This window comes from Dermochelys coriacea, chromosome 8, assembly GCF_009764565.3.
Source record: "Dermochelys coriacea isolate rDerCor1 chromosome 8, rDerCor1.pri.v4, whole genome shotgun sequence".
NCBI classification, from domain to species: domain Eukaryota; kingdom Metazoa; phylum Chordata; order Testudines; family Dermochelyidae; genus Dermochelys; species Dermochelys coriacea.
In genome coordinates, this window is record NC_050075.1 from 105267958 (window position 1) to 105291137 (window position 23180).

At 43.4% G+C, this 23180-nt stretch overlaps 1 protein-coding gene across 3 annotated transcripts in view; it reads right to left on the reverse strand.

The window, feature by feature from the left end:
* The window catches only part of AKR1A1 (aldo-keto reductase family 1 member A1), a 45892-nt gene extending 26067 nt beyond the window's left edge, over positions 1 to 19825 (reverse strand). The window contains exons 1-2 of one of the 3 annotated variants that reach the window (XM_043520441.1): positions 19474 to 19825; positions 7676 to 7771 (exon numbers count right to left, since the gene is read on the reverse strand). In XM_043520441.1, coding sequence (XP_043376376.1) covers positions 7676 to 7771; positions 19474 to 19596 — 219 coding nt within the window. In that variant the 5' untranslated portion in view covers positions 19597 to 19825. Of the gene's footprint in view, positions 1 to 7675; positions 7772 to 14631; positions 14846 to 19473 lie in introns of those variants that run through there. The other 2 variants (XM_043520440.1, XM_038412927.2) reach the window with 2 other exon arrangements.
* Positions 19826 to 23180: the final 3355 nt, after the last annotated feature.

Here is a 23180-nt window from a genome sequence, read left to right on the forward strand (position 1 = left end):
AGAATCCAAGAGTGAAGATATTTCTAACCTGAAAACAAGGTTTGAGAATAAGAATAGTACTTAGTGGTAGTATTAATAATTCCTAGCTGTTATACAGCTCTACAACAGTAAATCTCAAAGTGCTTTACCAACAAAGTAAGCAGCAGCACCCCCATTTTACTGGGGGCTGGGGGGAGTACTGTGCAGGAAGGTGAAGTGACTTGCCTGCTGTCATCCAGGAGGCCAGTCTGAGACCTGGGCTCTGTTCCTGCTCTGACAAGTCCTAGCCCAACATTCTATCTATCTATTAGGCCACACTGCCTCCATAGAGTGCTTTATATTTTCAAAGCCCTGTACAAATATTAACAAATTAATCTGATTGAAAAACTGGTTAACAGGGTTAGTTCTCATTTTGTCAGAGTAACAAGCATTCCAGAGAAACAGGTTTGACAGGAGTATTTAGAGGGTCAAACATCTTATAACTATGGGCTACCTGTGGCAGTAAAGGTAGCTATTTGCCCAAGGACAAAACTGGACAACAAAATGGCAGATGAAAGTCATTGTTGATAAATGCAAAATAATGCACATAATCCCAACTATACATATAAAATGACGGGGATCTACATTAGCCGCTACCACTCAAAAATGAGATCTTGGAGTCACTGTGTGGATGCAAAAAGAAAAGGAGTACTTGTGGCACCTTAGAGACTAACAAATTTATTTGAGCATAAGCTTTCGTGAGCTACAGCTCACTTCATGGGAAAGCTTATGCTCAAATAAATTTGTTAGTCTCTAAGGTGCCACAAGTACTCCTTTTCTTTTTGCAAATACAGACTAACACGGTTGCTATTCTGAAAACTGAGTGGATGTTTTCAGAGAACTATCCACAACGTGCAGCGGCAGTCAAAAAAGCTAACAAAACGCTGGGAATCATTCGGAAAGGGATAGATAATAAGTAGGGCTCTACCAAATTCATGACCATAAAAATGTGTCATGGATAGTGAAATAAGCCCTCCCCTGTGAAATCTAGCTATTGGGGGGGAAGACGACTGGGTGCCCCCCAGCCAGGGGCTCCTACTGTTCCCTAGGCTTCAGCTGCTAGTCCCCAGGCTGGGGAGGGACAGGACTTACTCTTCCCGTGCACAGCTACTCTCAGGAGGAGATCAGACCCACCTCTGGGTTCCTCCCCTTGCTGCAGGAAGCAACAAAATGATGAGGGGTATGGAACAGCTTTCATATGAGGAGAGATTAATACACTGGGACTTTTCAGCTTGAGAAAAGAGATAGCTAAGGGGGGGATATGATAGAGGTCTATAAAATCATGACTGGTGTGGAAAAAGTAAACAAGGAAGTGTTATTTACTCCTTCTCAGTCTGTATTCGCAAAAAGAAAAGGAGTACTTGTGGCACCTTAGAGACTAACAAATTTATTAGAGCATAAGCTTTCGTGAGCTACAGCTCACTTCACTTCATCCGATGAAGTGAGCTGTAGCTCATGAAAGCTTATGCTCTAATAAATTTGTTAGTCTCTAAGGTGCCACAAGTACTCCTTTTCTTTTTACTCCTTCTCATAACACAAGAACTAGGGTTCACCAAATGAAATTAATGGATGGCAGGTTTAAAACAAACAAAAAGGAAATATTTCTTCACCCAATGCACAACCTGTGGAACTCTTTGCCAGAGGATGTTGTGAAGGCCAAGACCATAACAGGGTTGAAAAAAGAACTAGTAAGTTCGTAGAGGGTAGGTCTATCAATGGCTATTAGCCAGGATAGTCAGGAATGCAAAACCATGATCTGAAATGTCCCTAGCTTCTGTTTGTCAAAAGCTGGTAATGGGCAACAGTGGGTGGATCACTTGATTACCTGTTCTGTTCATTCTCTCTGAAACATCTATCATTGGCCACTGTCAGAAGACAGGATATCGGCTAGATGGACCATTGATCTGACCCAGAATGGCCGTTCTTACTTTTTCAAGGATCTCAAAAACCTATCCATACCACGAGGGAGATAAGCAAATATTATTAAACCCATTTTGCAATGGGTAAGCTAAAACAGAGTGGTTATGTGATTTGCTCAAGGTCACATAGTAAGTCAGTGGAAGAGCTGGGAACAGAACTCAGGAGTCCAGACTTGTTACAGGATCCATTGTCATATTTGCAATTCACCAATTCTATTCAGCCCACTGTAAGGTGAAGTCTATGTAGGTATTTATATACCCCCATCAGAGTGGTAACCAGGCATCTGCACTGCTCCAAGCCATCATGAAGGGGCTGTCCAATGCTTTCCTGTAATATCACACCACCGTTCAACCACCTCATTGGACCAATGCTCAGAAAGGAGATGACAGATTCTAGAGGAAGCTATGGCAGTCTCTCTGCATCCGAGGAGGGTTGCTGCAATCCTGGAGTTCAAGCTTACTCACAGACGGGAAATGGAAGGAGAAATTGATTGTGAAGACCACATGATTGTCAGATGCAGGCTTCTGGTCACACTGGACTATTACATCAGAGTTCCTTCATTTGTTGCAGATGAGGAAACTAAGGTTACCTCTTCACCAGAATACAAGACCCGCGGCTGATTTGGGCTCAGGCTTCAAAATGGTTACGTAAATGTTCATGTTAGGGGCGGGAGCCTGGGCTCTGGGATCCTCCCCCTCGTGGGGTCCCAGAGCTCAGGCTCCAGCCCAAGCCTGAACGTCTATACAGCAACTTTATAGCCCTGCAGCCTGAGCCCCGGTCAACTGCAGGTGTTTAATTGCTGTGTAGACAGACCCTAAGAGCTCCAATTAGGAGTGGCAACTTAGAACACCCCAAAAAACAAAGATTTGTCTCCTATCCATAAATGGATTTAATTCAAATCCTTCCCCCTTCTGCCATAGTTAACGCACACTTTAACTGGGAGAAACTGCTTGTTTGGGTAACTAGAATTTCCAGTTTGCTGACAGAGTGAGACCACAAAGGAATAATTAAGAGGCGCTCAGATACCACAGTGAAACATACTTATAAGAGCCTAGCGTGATAGAGGTGACTATTGTACAGTAGCTTTATAGAGAGCTTCACCATGTTATGATGAATGTAACTCGTCAGAAAATCAAATAGTCTAGAGAAGCCATTTCCAAAACACAGTCAGGTTGTGATAGGTTTTAAACCGCACAGAAAGCCAGCTTGGCTAAGGCACATGTTTCCTTCTCTGGCTCCCCCAATGTCTTATCTCCCATCCGAAACAATGCTTCTCAGTCCCACTTAGGCCATGCCTTCCCTGTAGAATCCACTCAATGCAGATTGGCCTGTTCTTTTGCTGGGACAGAATGCTGCTGGTTGAAAGCTTTGCCTAGCTCAAAGCTAAGAAAACAATTTAAAAATCTATTTTAAGTGACTATCATTTTTCCAAAGCAGTCTTTCCTCCAGCAGCCTCAAGATTTTGCTGACCTCTTTCATTCTGGGATCCATTCTCCCTACCAAGCCTCATCCACTGTCAGTTGGCTGCCAGGGCAGTGTGCCTTTCTGACATCTGTGATGGAAAAGAGAGACCTCTTCTAATACTATCCTAGACAAATATATCAAATATGCACACATCCAGACTTCATCAACATCTACAGCAGCAGTCAGAACTGTATGCCAAAGGAAAAGACTAGAGTGAGGTAGGAAAGGGTTAATGCTACCCAGACGCTCATATTAAAATCCATGCTATTCATGTTCTTCATGATAGATGCTACTGGGTGAACAGACTTATCTTTGATCTCATTCCTGCTGTCATTTCATAAGATGCTACTGTGTTGTGCTCCCTTTGCTCAAATATCTCTTCATCTCGTTCCTAAGGAAACATCACAAAACACCAAATTCACCCCCAGTCGTTGGCTGTGTAGGTAAAAGAAGCAACATGTTTTTGCATTTTTAAACAAAGAATTTAAAAACCAGACTGAAAAACAGTAAACAAGCTCAGGAAAAGCTCAGAACTATATAGCACAGCTTCACTTTCATTTTGTACAACTAAGATTTGGCTATGAAACACCACACGGCTGGTACAGGGACAGCGTGCGATGAATAGAAATGAAAGGACTAGAAAGATTAGCAGAGCTGGGATCACAAGAAATCTGTACTTGAAACATACTGAAAGATTTAATAGGATGATGTACTTTTGGTAAAGCACCACCAGGTAAAGTTTACAATGCAAAAATAATCCTAGTTCCTTTAGAGACATACAGCGAAGATCAGGATGCCCAAATTTTCACTCAAAGTACTTTGCTAAATTTCTTATATCTGTTCTGGGATGAGTAGAGTCTAGTGGTTAGATCATAAGATAGGAAGTCAGGAAAACAGAGTTTGATTCACAGCTTTGCAACAGAGATGTTATGTGGTCATGGGCAAGTCTCTATGCTGTCACTTTTGCAGTCGGTAAAATGACTAAAATGCTACCTGACAAAGACAGCTGTAAAGCAGTTTGAGGTCTTCAGACAAAGAGATATTGCATAAGTGTAACAGGGGTGGACTGTCCCCTTTAAGGGCAGTGGAACCTGGGGGGTGAGAGACAATCCCTGTTCTGTAGCATGGCTCTTTTAAGGTTTGGGAGTTTTGATGTACTAGGAAAATGGCAGAGGCAGATAAGGGGGAAGAGGAAGCAGTCCTGGGGGAATAGTTTCTGTTTGAGGAAAACCTGTTCTACTATTCCCCTATGAGCCTGGGACCAGAAGCCTTATAGAGAGGGCAGGGCAAGGCTCCCCTCTCTCCTAACCAACTAGGACCTGCTCTGGGAAAGAGGGCTGTATATATTCTGCTTCTTCTATCAGAACAGGGAGACATGGGAGAAGCCTTTTGCATCCCTGAGATTGGAGTTAGGAAATCTAAAGGGATATCTATTATGATAGCTGAACTGATGGGAATAAATGTTAGCATTTAACTGGATAAGGGATGTATGGCCTACCACAGCTGTTTTCTTTTCACCTTCATTATCAGATATAGTGGCAACTAAAAGGGACACCTTAGAAAGCAGGAGTGATTCTAATAAAGGAAACATTGTTTTTGGCAACAGAAGTAGTATGCTTAGACGTGACCTAGCATGGATTCCAACAAATGGTGAGATACCTGGCAATGAAATGGCAGATAAGGAAGCAAAAAAGGTTTTAAAAAAATGGAGAAATTGATATAAAGATTCCTGTTGGGAGGGTGGTTTCAGGGCTTCAGCCCCATAGGAGGTGCCTGCCTGGGCTCAGAGCTTCAGCCCCATTTCTGCTGAAGCTCTGAGCCATAGCAGGCATGCCCTGTGGGCAGGGCCAGCTCTAGGTTTTTTGCCGCCCCAAGCAAAAAATTTGCCGCCCCAAGATCAGGCGGGGCGGGGGCTTGCAGGCGGCGCTGGAAGCGGAGGGAGTGATGTCACCTTCTCCCAGCGCCTGCAGGGGCTTTCCCCCCCTCCCCCGCCCAGCCACACAGAGAAGCCCCCAATATAAGGGGTGGCAGAAGGCAGCGCAGCAGCCAGTGTGCTGATGAGGTGGCGCAGCCCGGCTCCCCAGCAGGACTCGCCCTCTCATCCCCAGGTAGCAGCTGGCCCCTGGCAGCTCAGTATCCCAGGGCTGGAGCTTCCCCTCCCGCTGTGACCGGGGGCGTGGCGCCCTCGCCCCATCTAAATGGCGCAGCTCCGAGATTGCAACTGCCTTGAAAAAAAAAAGGATGGCCGGAATGCCACCCCTGGAAATGTGCTGCCCCAAGCACATGCTTGCTTTGCTGGTGCCTAGAGCCGGTCCTGCCTGTGGGGCTGAAGCCCCAAGACCCTCCACCCCGCTGGACAGAAGCCAGAGGCAACACATGGGGAGGCATGTGACGGCGCGTGCCCTTTTGCCAGGGTTTACTGGCCCTGCTCAGTCACATGGTGCCACCCGGCCCTCTCCCTGCCAGGAAGCTGGGAGTTCCAGGCCAGCGGCAAACAGCTGGGAGCTGCAGGGAGAGCTTCTGCTTTTGCTGTTGCCTCTCCCCATGGAGATAAAGCAGCGGCCCCTCCTCTCCATGCAGAGCTAACACCTGGGAGCTGCAGGGAGGGGCCACTTAGGGCAAGAGGGATCGTATGCCGGGGGGAGGCATGACTCAAGCGGTTGGGAGGGCGAACCTTTAAATTGTGCCCCCCTCCCCATTCTCAGCAAGCACCAGTTGCCTCTGGCAGAAGCCCCTAGATCCACCACCCCACCACAGGGTGGAGGCCCTGAGCTCCCTGCCCCCACAGTCTGGTAGGCAGAGAATGTGGAGGGTCTGGGGGGACTCTGCGAGCTGCACTTTAACTGTAAAAGAGCCGCATGTGGCTCATGAGCCACAGTTTGACCACCCTTGGTCTACAAGCGCCTACATACAGGGGGGACAGAAATCTGTTAGAGGGCTCTTCAATTCAGCAGACATAGGTCTGACAAAATCCAATGGCTGGAAATTAAAATTAAACAAATTCAGACTAGAAATAAGGCACATTTTGAACAGTGAGTGTAATTAACTATTAGAACAACTTGTCAAAGGCTGTGGATTTTTCACCATTGGAATCTTTTTAGCCAAGATTGGCTATTTTTCTAAAAAGACATGCATTAGTTCAAACAGGAGTCAGCTCAGGGAAGTCCTCTGGCATGTGTTATATAGGAGTTCAGACTAGATTATAAGGCTGAAAGGGAGCAATGTGATAATCTATGAATCTCTGCTTCCCACAAAGTGTCTGGAAAGCAGATCTGTACATTCATTCTTGTTGTTAGAAAGGTTGGCTTACCTTTCATGTTAACTCTTCTGCTTCATCTTTTAACCTTATTATGCTGTCACGTTAACTCTTTGGAGACAATAATATGGCTCCTAATGGAAGATTTTCAGTTTTTTTAATAGCTTCTCTTTGCTTTTATTCTCAGTATGGAAGAATAACACAGTATGTCAGTTTGGGGAGGAGTTTCCACTTTTCCCTCTCAAAGAGAAGCATGGCTGCAGTTCTCTCACATTTGTTTCTTAATAGTATGAAATAGTCCAATAGATTTTAGCACAACAGCAGCAGCCATGAAACAAACACTTACAGTATTGACATGCAGTGGGCCAGATATTTTAATAACTTGTCTTTCAAAGAATTACTACTAGTAGGGCGACAGTATGCCTGGAGACCCCACAGTGCTAGCTGTTGTACATATACTCTACCCAAGGCAGTCTCTGACCAGAAGAATTATAGACAAAGGGTGGAACAAAGTAAGTATTACCACCCCCATTTCACAGGTGTGGAACTCAGGCCAGAAAGTTAGCGGCTTGCCTAAACTCACAAAGGGAGTCTGTAACAGTACATGGAATTGATGCCAGATCTCCTGAGTATTGTACCTCAGCCAATAACCACCCTTCTTCTCTAAACCCCAGTTTAGCAGACCCTTTAAGAACATGCAGAAGTTCCATTGAAATTAGCAACAGCTTTTGTACGTTGACATCAATGTGAATTAATCAAATGCTTAAGAGCTTTATTGAACAGGGATGGAGGGGGTGCCAAATTGTAACCTCATGCCCCAATTCTGCAAACATGTTCATACATGCTTCGCACATATGCAAGTAGTTCCATTAACTTCAGTGGGTCTGCTCAGTTGCATATACATTGTGTGACTGAAGTACTCATGAAAGACTATCAAACCAAAGTGCTTCATATGCGTATAAGGCACAAATACAGATTGAAATCATAGCACTAGTTTATAGCAAGCGCAAGCCTTACCTGGCCAGGTTCACTTTTCCAGGTGCCCAGTCCTATAAGAGGCATCTTCTGCCCAGTGTGGAGCACAACAAAGTCACATGTAGAAGACATTTTTACCTAAAGCAAAAATTAATTTTTCATTATAATTACAAAGTTGCAACAACTTACATTTTCTATTCAAAAAAGAAAACCCGAAGGTCCCAGTTCTGTTCTCATGTTGCACCACTGTATGTCTCCCTCCCACCTATTCTCTACATGTGACATATGCATATATTGATTAATTTAACAGTAATAAGTCACCAAGACCAGAACCCAAGAGTTCTGAAGGAACTCAAATGTAAAACTGCAGAATTACTGACTGTGGTATGTAACCTATCATTTAAATCAGCTTCAGTACCAGATGACTGCAGGATAGCTAATGTGACACCAATTTTAAAAAAAGCTCCAAAGGTGATCCTTGCAATTACAGACCAGTAAGCCTAACATCAATACCACCAGCCAAATTGGCTGAAACTATAGTGAAGAACAGAATTATCAGACATATAGATTAACACGATTTGTTGGGGGAAGAGTCAACATGGCTTTTGTAAAGGGAAATCATACCTCCCCAATCTATTAGAATTCTTTGATGGGGCTCAAACATGTGGACAAAGGTGATCCATTGGATACAGTGTATTTGGACTTTAAGAAGGTCTTTGACAAGCTCCCTCACCAAAGGCTCTTAAGCAAAGTAAGCAGTCATGGAATAAATGGGAATGTCCTCTCATGGATTAGTAACTGGTTAAAAGATAAGAAACAAAGGGAAGGAAAAAATGGTCAGTTTTCAGAATTGAGAGAGGTAAATAGTGATGTCCCCAAAGGTCTGTAGTGAGAACAGTGTTGTTCACATATTCATAAATTATCTGGAAAAAGGGGAAAACAGTGAGGTAGCAAAATTTACAGATGATACAAAATTACTCAAGATAGTTAAGTCCAAAGCAGACTACAAAGAGTTAAACAGGGATCTCACAGGGATATATTAGCATGGAAAAAAAGTACAGAGAAGGGCAACAAAAATTATTAGGGCTATGGAATAGCTTCCATACAAGGAGAGATTTAAAAGACTGGGACTTTTCAGCTTGGAAAAGAGACGACTAAGAGGGGATATGATAGAGGTCTATAAAATCATGACTGATGTAGAGAAAGCAAATAGGGAAGTGTTATTTACTCCTTCACATAACACAAGAATCAGGGTTCACCCAATGAAATTAATAGATGGCAGGTTTAAAACAAACAAAAGGAAGTATTTCTTCACACAATGCACAATCAACCTGTGGAACTTGTTGCCACGGGAATGTTGTGAAGGCCAAAACTATCCATCAATCGCTATTAGCCAAGATGGTCAGGGATGCAACCCCACGCTCTGGGTGTCCCTTGTCTCCGATTGATAGAAGCTGGGAGTGGACAACAGGGGATGGATCACTTAATGACTGCCTGTTCTGTTCATTTCCTCTGAAGCACCTCGGCATTGGCCACTGTTGGAAGACAGGTTTCAGAGTTGGAAGACAGGATATTGGGCTAGATGGACCATTTGTCTGACCCACTATGGCCGTTCTTATAATAGCTTAGTCTCCTCTGGTCTGTAATTTTTAGTTCTATTTTTGGTTTCTGGATTTAGTGTATGGGTGCTGGTAGTGGTGGTGGCCTGCAATCTACAGGAGGTCAGACTAGATGATCTAGTGGTCCCTTCTGGCCTTAAACTCTATGCATACGACAGTGTAAATCAAGAATAACACCACTGAGTCCAGTGTAGGTATTCTTGCATAAAGGAGATCAAAATCTTTCCCAAAGGGTCTAGGGAAAATAAAACATTATCCTTTCCCTGTTGTTGTCCTCTCTCCTCAATGTGATTTACATCTGTTGGGCAACTGGAGAGCTGCAAAAATTATATAAAAACTTAAGAACTATAGTGTACAAGTCAAAAGATTTATTTCTCTATTGCACTATATTCTTCAGGGAGACCACCACCTTTGGCAATGAATATCTCAATGCACATAAGATTAATCTCCTGATTATAAATATGGATGTAAATGTACATTACGGGTCTCATCCTGCAAACCCTTCCTCACACCATTAATCCCAATGAACTCAGTAGGACTACTCACATGAGTAAAGGCTTATAGGACTGTGTCCATAATTAATAAAGCTATTATGCTGCTTTAAAAACCATGAATTCAGCCCATACAAGAGATATGGTTCCTGTCTCTCACACCCCAGACAAACAGAGGCCTAACAGCATTGCATGCAGACTAACTGGGGGATGTTTTCTATGACCTCCCAAATGATGAAAGGCCCAATCCTGAAAGTTGCTGAAAGCACTTAACTCCTATGGCAGGGAAATAAAAGACAGCAAGGAAACAATGTGTATTGCACTGTATTTTGATACAGACAGGGAAATGCATTACCACTACACAGGCAAGAAGGGATTTACTGTCTTATAAAGGAGGATTTTACTGGAAAAGATTTCTCCCCCTCTCCCCATGGGAGGACTTTTCTTTTACATCAGTGTTTATAGCAGTGTACAGTTTTGGCCATAAATTTGCTCATGGTGTCTTTTTAAGTAGAAGCCCTCAAATGGAAAGATATATTGTATTTGCCACTTTCACGCACTAAAAAGAAAAAAATGAATGCACATCTTTAAGCTCCAACACATCATGTTTCAGATTTCCTAGGATGTCAGAGTACACAATGCAGCAACCTGGCGCCACCTATACCGAGTACAAGCTCAGGTGACGAGAGATTCCATAACATCCCAGAAATTAGTAGTAAGAATAGTAAAGGTAGAAGGAAACTAGAGAGCCATTTTTTCAGGCTTAAAGACAAAGTGCTTCTGCAGAGTTTATACCAAATCCTACAGCAGCCAAAAAGATGGCGTTTCACCTATTCAGAAGATGAAGTTATGCACCCGAGCAGCTTGTAGTCCTACTGCTTTAACAGCTTGCCACCAACTGGTCCAGGTGCATAACGGCTGCATTTGGGGAGAGGTAACTGATTTTGTCCAGATTACCTGCTCCGGACTGTAGTTTGGGGACCAGAATAGACACAAGGAGGCCCACCCACATCATACCTTCCCTTCTCCCCTTTGTACACCTTGGGAAGAAAACTTTGGGGTCATAGGGTGTTGATTAAGAATAAGTGTGTGCATGAAAGAGATATGAAGAAATCTGGGCAGGATGCAGGCTGTGCAAACCCAGTTAGATGCATAATTAGTCCTATCATTCTATCCAGAGCAGAAAGTGCCATTTTGATCTCATAGTGGTATTGATAACCAAATTGAGTTCAATGGAGTTACTCCCTATTTTCACCAGCATGATAGCAGAACCATATCTTGTTATACAAACTCATTCTGTAACGTGTTCCACAGACCCAGAGCTGAAACTTTCAGGTTCCAAATCGTCATTGCCCTGCAACATGTACCCAGCTGTAGCTATTTGCACCCATGCAGAGCAAGCATAAAACTCTACCAAATCAGACTGGCAGGGTTTTATGACTCCTTTGCTGTGGAGATGGGAGACAGGGAGGAGACTCTTCAGAAAGATGGAATCTGGAAAAGCTCATCTTTGGACAGAGCAAACCAATGAGGAGTTTTACAAGTTAGGAAGGCAGAACTATGAATTTTTAATAACTATGCAACATAGAACAATATAAAACAATATGCAAACTGGAGCCAAGACCCAGCAGTTCCTTACCACACTTCTGTTATTTTAGTATTAAAAATATCTTTTTCTTTCACTTGTTCTTTCTATTCAATTTTTGTAGTTACCAGCAGAGATCCAATGAAAGGGACACAGTTCCTTAAAATTCAAGGGAGAGAGTGGCCCACCCCACCAAAAGCTGAATTGTAACATGGACTCTATTGGAAATAAAAGTTTGGTGATTAGATAAAACACCTTGCATCTGTACTTTACATGCAGGACCTATTAGTGTCAGTGTAGACAGGGTCAGAGGCCTGATTTAGCACCGCTTCATATAGAAGTAGTAGTCTTCTGTTGCTGGAGAAAGAGGAACAATTGTGCAAAATGTGTTTTTGATTTAGGAGGGACAGAGATGAAGTGAGCTGTAGCTCACGAAAGCTTACGCTCAAATAAATTTGTCAGTCTCTAAGGTGCCACAAGTCCTCCTTTTCTTTTTTAGAGATTTTAGGATTATCTATTGTGCTTTACACTATAGCATCCAAGCACTTCTGAGGGTATAAGTTTGGCATAGACTCCATAAAGTCCACTAGGAATTTTGCTTTCTGCTCTTCTACAATTTCTGGTTATAGGAAACTTTGATTTTGGGGCGGAGAAAGGAGGCGCGTAAATAGCAAGTTGTTGATGGTGGAAAATTTTTATCAAAGAGGAAGGTCTTGCAACATGTCCTAATGATTGAACTGTTACAGGAAATCATGTTTCAGGATGTATTCCGAAGCCTGCTAACTTCCTCAGCTTTTGCTGTGATCAGCTATTTAGCTTGGTTCCACAGTGCCGCTTCCTGAATTAAGTTCTACCCACACTAGAGAGACAAGTTCTGTCACCAACAGAAATTGGTCCAATAAAAGATATTACCTCACCCACCTTGTCTCTCTAATATCCCAGGACTAACACAGCTACAATAATACTGCATTATATCCACATTAGATAATCTACTTGTAAAGATCCATGAACAGTATGTAGTATCAGCTCAAGACGCATCTACCTGAGGAAATTGACTGGAATAGCTATTCTGGAACAAACTACTCTACAGTGGCTATTCTGCAATAGCTGTTCCAGTCAATTTCCCAACGTAGAACCCTTAGTGTTGGGACACTGATGAAAGAAGGTATGTTTTGCTACGTCCTGCTCCTTGGACTCTGCCTTTATAAATCTACAGCTCAGAGTACATGGGAATTGAATAGCAGAACTTGTTTTTAATCACCTAAATACATAAAAAAAGACAGATTCATAGATATTAAGGTCAGAAGGGACCATTATGATCATCTAGTCTGACCTCCTGCACAATGCAGACCACCAAATCTCACCCACCCATTCCTGCAATAAACCTCTCACCCATGTCTGAGCTACTGAAGTCCTCAAATCATGGTTTAAAGACTTCAAGGTGCAGAGAATCCTCCAGCAAGTGACCCGTGCCCCATGCTACAGAGGAAGGCAAAAAAACCCTAGGACCTCTTCCAATCTGCCCTGGAGGAAAATTCCTTCCCGACCCCAAATATGGCGATCAGCTGAACCTTGAGCATGTGGGCAAGATTCACCAGCCAGATATCCAGGAAAGAATTCTCTATTTACACCCAAGTATAATCAGAGTTGTGTGTAATTTTAACTGTGTTGGTGGGTAGCATAAGTAACATGCTAGTTGAGCTGCTTTTTAATAAATATAATTCACAATCACCCTGAACTCAGAACTTTAACCCAGAGGGCAAGGTATGCCCACATAATCAGTAACTGTTGATAGCACACAAGTACAAAAGTATCCTACTCCACATAAATACAGTGTTATATGTACACTGCATGGTGAAGAGATGGCAGAACTAGAAAGTCTGGAAGGGGAGATAAAAGCATAAGTTAAAGTCTAATATTTTTCTGTCCAGATGTCTCCCTTCACGTGATTTGCTTTGAAGTCAGCACCATTTGTAAAGAAACGCATAAAGACATCCAGCAGCCTGCAGTTATTTTTGCAATAAAAATATGGAACTGTTTTTGTAGCAATGAAGACAAAAATGAAACAGACAGAGTCTGTCAATAAGTTACTATATAATTAAGAAACCACGGTTAAACCTGGTATGACAAGCCGAAGTCATTTCTCTGTGCATGCATGTAGGGCCGTGGGAAGGAAACCTGAAGCCAAAGGGGAGAGAGTCAAAGGTGATGGGAAAGTAACCTGAATAGCTTGGGGGGGGGGGGTCGTCTATAATGACCAATAGCGAGAGATGTAAATTAAAAGCCTTCCTTTACATCTCACTTCTTTTAGGGGCCGGTGTGGGAAGTTTGGTTTGTTTTTCTAATCAGAGGTGCCATAGTTTTGTAGCACTCAGTCCCTCTTACTCCACAGCTCAGGTTTCAGAGTAGCAGCCATGTTAGTCTCAGAGTAGCAGTCGTATTAGTCTGTATTCGCAAAAAGAAAAGGAGTACTTGTAGCACCTTAGAGACTAACAAATTTATTAGAGCATAAGCTTTCGTGAGCTACAGCTCACTTCATCGGATGCATTTGGTGGAAAATACAGAGGGGAGATTGATATACATACACAGAGAACATGAAACAATGGGTTTATCATACACACTGTAAGGAGAGTGATCACTTAAGATGAGCCATCACCAGCAGCAGGGGGGGAAAAGGAGGAAAACCTTTCATGGTGACAAGCAAGGTAGGCTATTTCCAGCAGTTAACAAGAACATCTGAGGAACAGTGGGGGGTGGGGTGAGGGGGGAGAAATAACATGGGGAAATAGTTTAGCCGTGTTAGTCTGTATCCACAAAAAGAACAGGAGTACTTGTGGCACCTTAGAGACTAACAAATTTATTAGAGCATAAGCTTTCCTGAGCTACAGTGAAGTGAGCTGTAGCTCAGGAAAGCTTATGCTCAAATAAATTTGTTAGTCTTTAAGGTGCCACAAGGCCTCCTTTTCTTTTAGCTCAGATGTTAGCTCTCCAGTTTTGCCATTACTCTAGTTTAAACTCGACAATAATCCCTTTGAACAAAGTTTAACCTCAGGTACCCACATGCACAAACCGGGCAGCACAATGCATCCCCCTCCCCTTCGTTTTATAGACTCAATGAAGCGATCATCCCACCAACGTCTGCAACAAAAGCTAATGGAAAAGGGGCATTTAGCCCAAGACAGCCACAGCTTTTGCAAATCGTCCCCCCGCACCGCGGGGGATACACAGACCAGTCTCATGCAAATCGGGTTAAATTGAAACGGGAATTAAAACAGCTTTAGGAAATCAGCTCGGGAAACTCACCGCACACCCGTTGCTCTACTTTCTCTATTCCCAACGGGAGTTCAAAATACAACAACTCTCCGCTCTATATTTCCGTTTCCGGGTTTGATCTTTAAGCACACAGTCAGAGTCAGCAGATTTCCCCTTCCACGTGGGGCTGAAGAATGCACTTTTGTTACCGTATTTCCTCTGCTTTGCAAAGTCCTTAGTGCAGCACAACTTCCACGGCAGCCTTTAGAAGCTTGCTGGGGGTGTTGTACGGAGAAGGTATCACCGAAATTGAGAAAGGGGGAGCCCCTAAGTGGCAAAATCTTGCCCGGATTCATTCTCATTTGAAAGGAAGATTCCCATTATTCTGGAGTTAAAATTAAAGTAGCTTTTCTCTTGCCACCAAGGGTTTTGCATGTAGAATTTTGTGAGGGAGGATTTTGCATTGAAAGCTATTCTCTCCTGTAAAGGAGGAGTTTGCTTTTTCAAATTTCTTCCTCTGCTGATGGAAAAATTGTCAGTATTTCCTCCTCCTCACTGTTTAAAATGTCCATCACTCAAACTGTCACAGTTTGAGACACAGCTCTTGGTCCCATCCTCCAAACTCTTTCTCAGCTAAGCAGTTCGTTGGAATAAGTGGAGTTACACACCTGACTAAAGGTTGATAGGATCTGCTCCCCTATGACAAACAACCAGGGAAATCATTATTTGATCACAGTAGGGTAAAAAGAGAATACACACATCACAAGAGAAGTGGTACAGTGGACTGGACTGCTGGATGGACTTTGGATCATTTAGTTTTAGTTAATTTAATTATGTTGTTTGTTAATCATTTCTATGTAGAGCTTCTTGTCTTTTGCTGTTTCTTTGTCTCTGCCTTACACTTCATAGTGGTACATTTCAACAGCTTGGATTTTCAGATTAATAGAAAAAGTTAAAAATGATCTCAACAGGGTAACAAACTGCTCCAATCTATTTAAAAGGAGGGCTTTTTAAAAATGAAGATGAACCATAGACTTCCCTAAAGGAGAACATTGTTCAAGCATGTATTTTCCAGAAAAGTCTTTGTTTTTTCTCCCAACAGCTTGTTCTTCTCTTTTGGGAGATATTTCCCTCCCACCAAAAGTCTCTTACACTATTTAAATCCATAGTTTTGAATATTAGCATTCTACAGAAAACCCAATGTCAGTTTTTTTCACCCTTTTTATGCTATAATGTTTGCATTAGAAGGTGCAACAAGAGGAGGAAGTGTACTGGGACAACAAAGGTTTCAGAGTAGCAGCCGTGTTAGTCTGTATTCGCAAAAAGAAAAGGAGTACTTGTGGCACCTTAGAGACTAACAAATTTATTAGAGCATAAGCTTTCGTGAGCTACAGCTCACTTCATCGGATGCAACTTATGCTCTAATAAATTTGTTAGTCTCTAAGGTGCCACAAGTACTCCTTTTCTTTTTGGGACAACAAAGACAGCTTTTATTCAATCACACTCATTCTCAAATATGGGTTTCCTTATTTAAGCAAGTAGGTTTAAATCAAGGTTAACCTGGATATGTGTATATAGATTAATACTGTGTAGATATGATCCTGCTCCCACTCCAGTCAATGGCAAAACACTAATTGATTGCAGTGGAAGCAGGATCTGTCCCTGTGAGTGTGGAATATTCCTATGTTTGTTGTACTTGTATAACTAAATATGGCCATGACTGAGTTAAATCACATTCAGCTGTGACTTTGTACTACAGGTTTCCATGTTTACAACCAACTTAGAAAGCTTGAGAATCTGGGAAGTAAGGTAGAGTTATAATGGAAACACAGACTGATATCTGCAACAGGGACTTTGGTGTAGCAGGTGTTATTGTCTACCAAAATGCCATTCTGCTGCAGTCTTTTTCATCTTTGCTGTTCTCAGTTGCTTCAAACCCAGAAGGATCAGGGATATAGGAAAATCACCTTTGGCCACTCACACAATCACCTTTCTCCATGTTGCATCCTGTCTCTACCAAACAAAGTAAGGGAGCAGAGACTAGAGAGAAAAAAGGAAAGACAACAAGGCTGGGGGGGGAGGAGGAAAAAAAAGGAAAGAGTACAGTGCAAAAAGAGAAGGTAGTGAAAGTTCCTGTTTTTCTGGAAACTATTAACAGTCACTGCCAAGAACATGACAAATTTAAGGCTGTAGAGGCTGCTTAAATAAAGTGGCCTTAAGTATGAAAACTGCAACAAATATATAATACCAGCTAGCTCTTATATAGCACTTTCCATCAGAAGATCTCAAAGCACTTGACAAAGGAGGTGAGCATCATTATCCCCATTTTAAAGACAGGGGACTCAGGCACAGGGAGGTGAAGTGATTTGCCCAACGTTATCCAGCAAGCCAGTGGCCGAGTTGGGACTAGAACCCAGGGCTCCTGAGGCCTAGTCCACTGAACTGAATGCCCAGTAACTAAATAGGAAGTAGACAAGAGAATGGAAGAAAATATGTTAAAATTTATGTCATAAAGGACTGTAATGATCCATTCAGGCAGACATAACATTTGCCAATTAAAAAGCATACTTGCAGAACAGGGAAAGGAACACAGGACATTCTGATCTAACTTAAAAAGTCAAACAACTATCACTTTGAGCGAACGCAGAAAAAAGTACAAATACACGGTATATTATGTGATTTCACAGACTGAATTTCAGAGTTCAGTTTCTCAAAATGTTTGCAAAGGTAGCATTCCTAGACCTACTGAGTCTGAGGCCCATCAGTGGTAGCTAAATGCCTATTAGATTGAGAATATCACAACATATGATAATTTTTTTCATCTTTGTTACCTTAAAATCTCTACAGGTAGGCTGGGAGTTTTCTCTTAGCAGAGGGCCTAGAGCAGGGTTCTCAAACTGGGGGTTGGGACCCTTTGGGGGGTCGTGAGGTTATTACATGGGGGGGTCGTGAGCTGTCAACCTCCACCCCAACCCCGCTTTGCCTCCAGAATTTATAATGGTGTTAAATATATAAAAGAGTGTTTTTAATTTATAAGGGGAGTCGCATTCAGGGGCTTGCTGTGTGAAAGGGGTGAGCCACTAGCCTAGAGAGTGAATATAACAGACTGTACAGAGAAGGATAGTGGACAGGAAAAATGCTCAGGAGTCCTAGCAGGGAAAGGAGAGGGAGATGCACCAGGACATAATGGAGCTTCTCCATTAGCAAACGCAGATCTGCAGACTCTTGTGGACCTCTAGGTTCAACAATCCTGGGCTTGACTGCCATTGCAGTTGGTGGAGTGCTGCAGCATAGTGCCTCCCTGCACCTCCCTTGCCATTCAGCGTGGCCTCAGAGCCAGCACGCTTATCCCTACCGCTCCACACTGGGGGAAAACATGGATAACCACAGCTTCACATACGCTGACCTGCAAGAGTCATGGCTGATGTATGTGTAGCTACAATGGACATCAATGTTCCTGTCGCTTGTTTATTTATTAAGGGTCTGAAAATTTTTCAAGTTAAAAATCTATTTACTATTATGTCCTTCAGATTGTTAGGTGTTGTTTTCATAACTGAATAAAGCTCTTATTTTGAAAGTGATTCATCTTTATTAGTTTACAACACATAGTGCATAATGCCTGCTGGCAGTGAAAATAATGGGCTTGTATGCTCACTATCCAGCAGATCGGTAGCAAACAGTGTAATCATACATGTACACCAAGCAACCCAACACTTCCTTAGCTGTGCTTACAGTGACATACACACAGATATGCAGCAAGCACCACAGAGTTCCTAACAGACCGCAAACTGCAGCACCAGGTTGAGCACAGTACACCACGCACATTACTGTGGCTCACTGTTAATGTGCTCTTTCAAAGCATCCCTAAGCCGTATAGCTCTGCATTGAGCTCGTCCGACAGTCCTTGTGTCCAGCTGTTCAAATTCAGCTGACAGCCACTCTATCTTTATTCTTGAGGCAAGTTCTCCCCCTTTGCTTCACAAATATTGTGCAGGACACAACAGGTAGTGATAACCATTGGAATATTTCTATGAACCATGAGAGCTAGGGGTAGGCAGGATTCCCCAAGCATTTCAACATCACCAAAGGTAATCTGCTGGTCAGGAAAGAAGGTCCCTGCTTTTAGCTTTCTGAACAGTCTTGTGTTCTTAAAGATGTGAGCATCATGCACCTTCCTTGACCAGCCGATACTGATGTCAATGAAGCACTGCCGGTGATCTTCAAGTGCTTGCATAACCATGGAAAAGTAGCCCTTTCTGTTGTTGTACTGTGTGGCAAGGTGCTCTCATGCCACAATAGGGATATGCATGTCATCTATTGCGCCACTGCAGTTTGGGAACCCCATAGCTGTCAAGCCATCCACTAAGTCCTGCACATTGCCAAGAGTCAGAGTCCTGCAAAGCAAGAGACAACTAATGTCCCTGCACACTTGCATGACTACAGCACTGACAGTGAATTTACCAACTCCAAAATGACTTCCTATTATCTGGTAGCAATATGGCATTGCAAGTTTCCACAGTGTGGTTGCTACCACAGGTGCTGACTTTCTAATGTGCTGGGGGGCTGTTCGACCCCCGGCTCTGCCCCGGCCCTGCCCCCACTCCACTCCTTCCCACCCCTGCCCCGTTCCACCCCCTCCCTGCAGTGCACCACACCCTCACTTTTCCCACTCCCTCCTGCACACCACAAAACGGCTGATTGCAGTGAAGAGATGCAGGGAGGAAGGAGGAGGTGCTGATTAGTGGGGCCTGCCAGCAGGCAGCAAACACTGGAGGGCAGGAGGGTTGCTGATGGGGGGGGCTGCCAGTGGGTACTCAGCACACACCATGTTTTCCCCGTGGATGCTCCAGCCACGGAGCACCCATGGAGTCGGCGCCTATGGTTGCCACTCACTTCTGCACTGTCAATGCAGCTCTCAGTTTGTTGTCCCTGCATTGGATGGTGAGGCGAGCTCAGCACACGGATCCAAGAATGTGGCCTTGTGCATCTGAAAGTTCTGCAGAAACTGAGCATCATCCCAAACCTGCATTACGATGCTATCCCACCAGTCAGTTCTTGCTTCTTGGGCCCAGAAATGGTGTTCCATCATCTATAGCTGCTCTGTGAATGCCAACAATCCTGAGTTGGTTTGCACTATGTGCCACAGTAGTCTCTCCTCAAAGAAATTGTGTTCTCTGCAGTTCTGCAAATACATCCTGTGTTTGCTAGCTCCTGACAGTAGTACAGAGCTGTGGAGGCTCCATGTTTCTGTGAGAGATGGCAGACAGAAATAAGTTCAGTGTGGGTGTGTGGGAAATTGAAAATAGATGTGAAAACTATGGGACAGAAATGATATTATGGGATGGAGAACATTGAATTACAGGAAGTTGAACATTTATGCCCCCACCATGCTTTGCCAAAACGACCCAAAAGACAGCGTGCTGAACAGTGGCGAGTGGCTCACTGAGATACCTACCCGGGTACACTGCACTGTGCATCAATCCAAGGACTCCTGGTGAGAGCACACAGCACCGATGCAAAGAGCCAACTATGCATGCGCACAAACAATATACTAACTGTGGTGGCTGTATGCCGATTTAACTTGCATCACTAAAACTATGTAGTGCAGACATAGCCCTAGTGTTTGGGCTGCTCCAGCCGTGGCAGCAGGGAGGGACCAGTCTCCCTGCTCCTCTTTTCGGGGGAGGAGGGCTGGCTGGCCCAGTAATGTTATATCTGCAGTGCCAAAGCTTCAATGGGTCCTGGATTTCTCTGGAGCAACACTCCAGACTGCTCTGGCAGGCAGCCCTGCTGTTAACCTCTTTGAGGGAACTCTAGATGGGAATTTGTAAATGTGTTTTAAGGAGTTAGCTAGCATGATTGTAAATTGCAGTGCAGACAAGGAACAAACATTTCTGCTACCTGGATTTAGCAAGCACTGTAATTGCTGAGGTTTTATCTGTAACATTTTAACTAGGGTTGTCAATTAATCAAAGTTAACTTGCGATTAACTCAAAAAAAATTAATGGCGATTAATCACACAATAGAATACCAATTGAAATTTATTAAATATTTTTGGACGTTTTTCTACATTTTCAATATTGATTTCAATTACAACTCAGAATACAAAGTACACAGCACTCACTTTATATTATTATTTTTGATTACAAATATATGCACTGTAAAAATGATAAACAAAAGAAACTGTATTTTTCAATTCACCTCATACAAGTACTGAAGTGCAATCTCTTTATCATGAAAGTGTAATTTACAAATGCAGATTTTTTTGGGGGGGGTACATAACTGCACTCAAAAACAAAACAATGTAAAACCCTAGAGCCTACAAGTCCACTCAGTTCTACATCTTATTCTGCCAATCATTAAGGGTATGTCTACACTATGAAATTAGGTTGAATTTATAGAAGTCGGTTTTGTAGAAAGCGTTTTTATACAGTCGATTGTGTGTGTCCCCACACAAATGCTCTAAGTGCATGTAGTCAGCGGAGTATGTCCACAGTACCGACGCAACCGTCGACTTCCGGAGTGTTGCACTGTGGGTAGCTATCCCACAGTTCCTGCAGTCTCCGCCGCCCATTTGAATTCTGGGTAGAAATCCCAGTGCCTGATGGGGCTAAAACATTGTCGCGGGTGGTTCTGGGTACATATCGTCAGGCCTCCCTTCCCTCCCTCCTTCTGTGAAAGCAAGGACAGACAATCGGGAAAACCGGTTTCTCCGCTTGCTTACTGTGAGCTATCTACAACCTCATCATCATCATCTTCCTTGTCCCCAAAACCTGCTTCCGTGTTGCCTCCATCTCCATTGAAGGAGTCAAACAACATGGCTGGGGTAGTGGTGGCTGAACCCCCTAAAATGGCATGCAGCTCATCATAGAAGCAGCATGTTTTGGACTCTGACCCGGAGTGGCAGTTCGCCTCTCTGGTTTTCTGGTAGACTTGCCTCAGCTCCTTAAGTTTCATGCGGCACTGCTTCGGGTCCCTGTTATGGCCTCTGTCCTTCATGCCCTGGGAGATTTTGACAAATGTTTTGGCATTTCAAAAACTGGAACGGAGTTCTGATAGCACGGATTCCTCTCCCCATACAGAGATCAGATCCTGTACCTCCCGTTCAGTCCATGCTGGAGCTCTTTTGCGATTCTGGGACTCCATCATGGTCACCTCTGCTGATGAGCTCTGCACGGTCACCTGCAGCTTTCCACGCTGGCCAAACAGGAAATTGAAATTCAAAAATTCACAGGCCTTTTCCTGTCTACCTGGCCAGTGCATCTGAGTTGAGAGCGCTGTCCAGAGCGGTCACAATGGAGCACTCTGGGATAGCTCCTGGAGGCCAATACCGTCTAATTGTGTCCACAGTACCCCAAATTCGACCCAGCAAGGCCGATTTCAGCGCTAATCCCCTTGTCGGGGGTGGAGTAAGGAAATTGATTTTAAGAGCCCTTTAAGTCAAAATAAAGGGCTTCGTCATGTGGACAGGTGCAGGGTTAAATCGATTTAACACTGCTAAATTCGACCTCAACTCCTAGTGTAGACCAGGGCTAAGACAAACAAGTTTGTTTACATTGACGGGAGATATTGCTGCCTGCTTTTTATTTACAATGTCACCTGAAAGTGAGAACAGACATTCGCATGGCACTTTTGTAGCCAGGCGTTGCAAGGCATTTACATGCCAGATACACTAAATATTCGTATGCCCCTTCCATGCTTCAGCCAGCATTCCAGAGGACATGCTTCCATACTGATGATGCTCATTAAAAAAATAATGCGTCAATTAAATTTGTGACTGTACTCCTTGGGGGAAGAATTGTACGTCTCCTGCTCTGTTTTACATGCATCCTGCACATATTTTATGTTATAGCAGTCTTGGATGATGACCCAGCACATGTTCGTTTTAAGACCACTTTCACAGCAGATTTGACAAAATGCAAAGAAGGTACCAACATGAGATTGTTAAAGATAGCTACAGCACTCGACCCAAGGTTTAAGAATCTGAAGTGCCTGCCAAAATCTGAGAGGGATGAGGTGTAGGGCATGCTTTCAGAAGTCTTAAAAGAGCAACACTGATGCCGAAACTACAGAACCCAAACCACCAAAAAAGAAAATCAACCTTCTGCTGGTGGCATCTGACTCAGATTGTTGCTGCTAGCAGGCTGGCTTACAGGACAACTGAAACAGTTGCTGGTAAAAAGCACTTTATTTCCCTTCCCACAGCCATATATATACAGCACTTGTTTATTCCTTTTCTGTTGTTTATCACCCAATGTTCTCATCATTCTTATCTTTGGGTTCCATTATCTTGTGGTGGTAAAGACTCTCAGGTGCTGCTTATATCATTAGTCCTTAGTTCAGCCAAAGTTTAGTCCTCAGTCCAGCCAAAATCTTCTGGCCTTGTCCTTCAACTTGTTACCCGCAGCCCCGCCTCTTGTACTGTTCTTTTCCATTACTTGGTACACATTTCTAAAACATCTGATACTCAGTATTTCCCATATCTCCCCCTCTTTGTTTAAAAGCAGCTTGAATCATCCGTGACATTCCCCAACGCATACATTGGCTTACAGGACAACTGAAACAGTTGCTGGTAAAAAGCACTTTATTTCCCTTCCCAC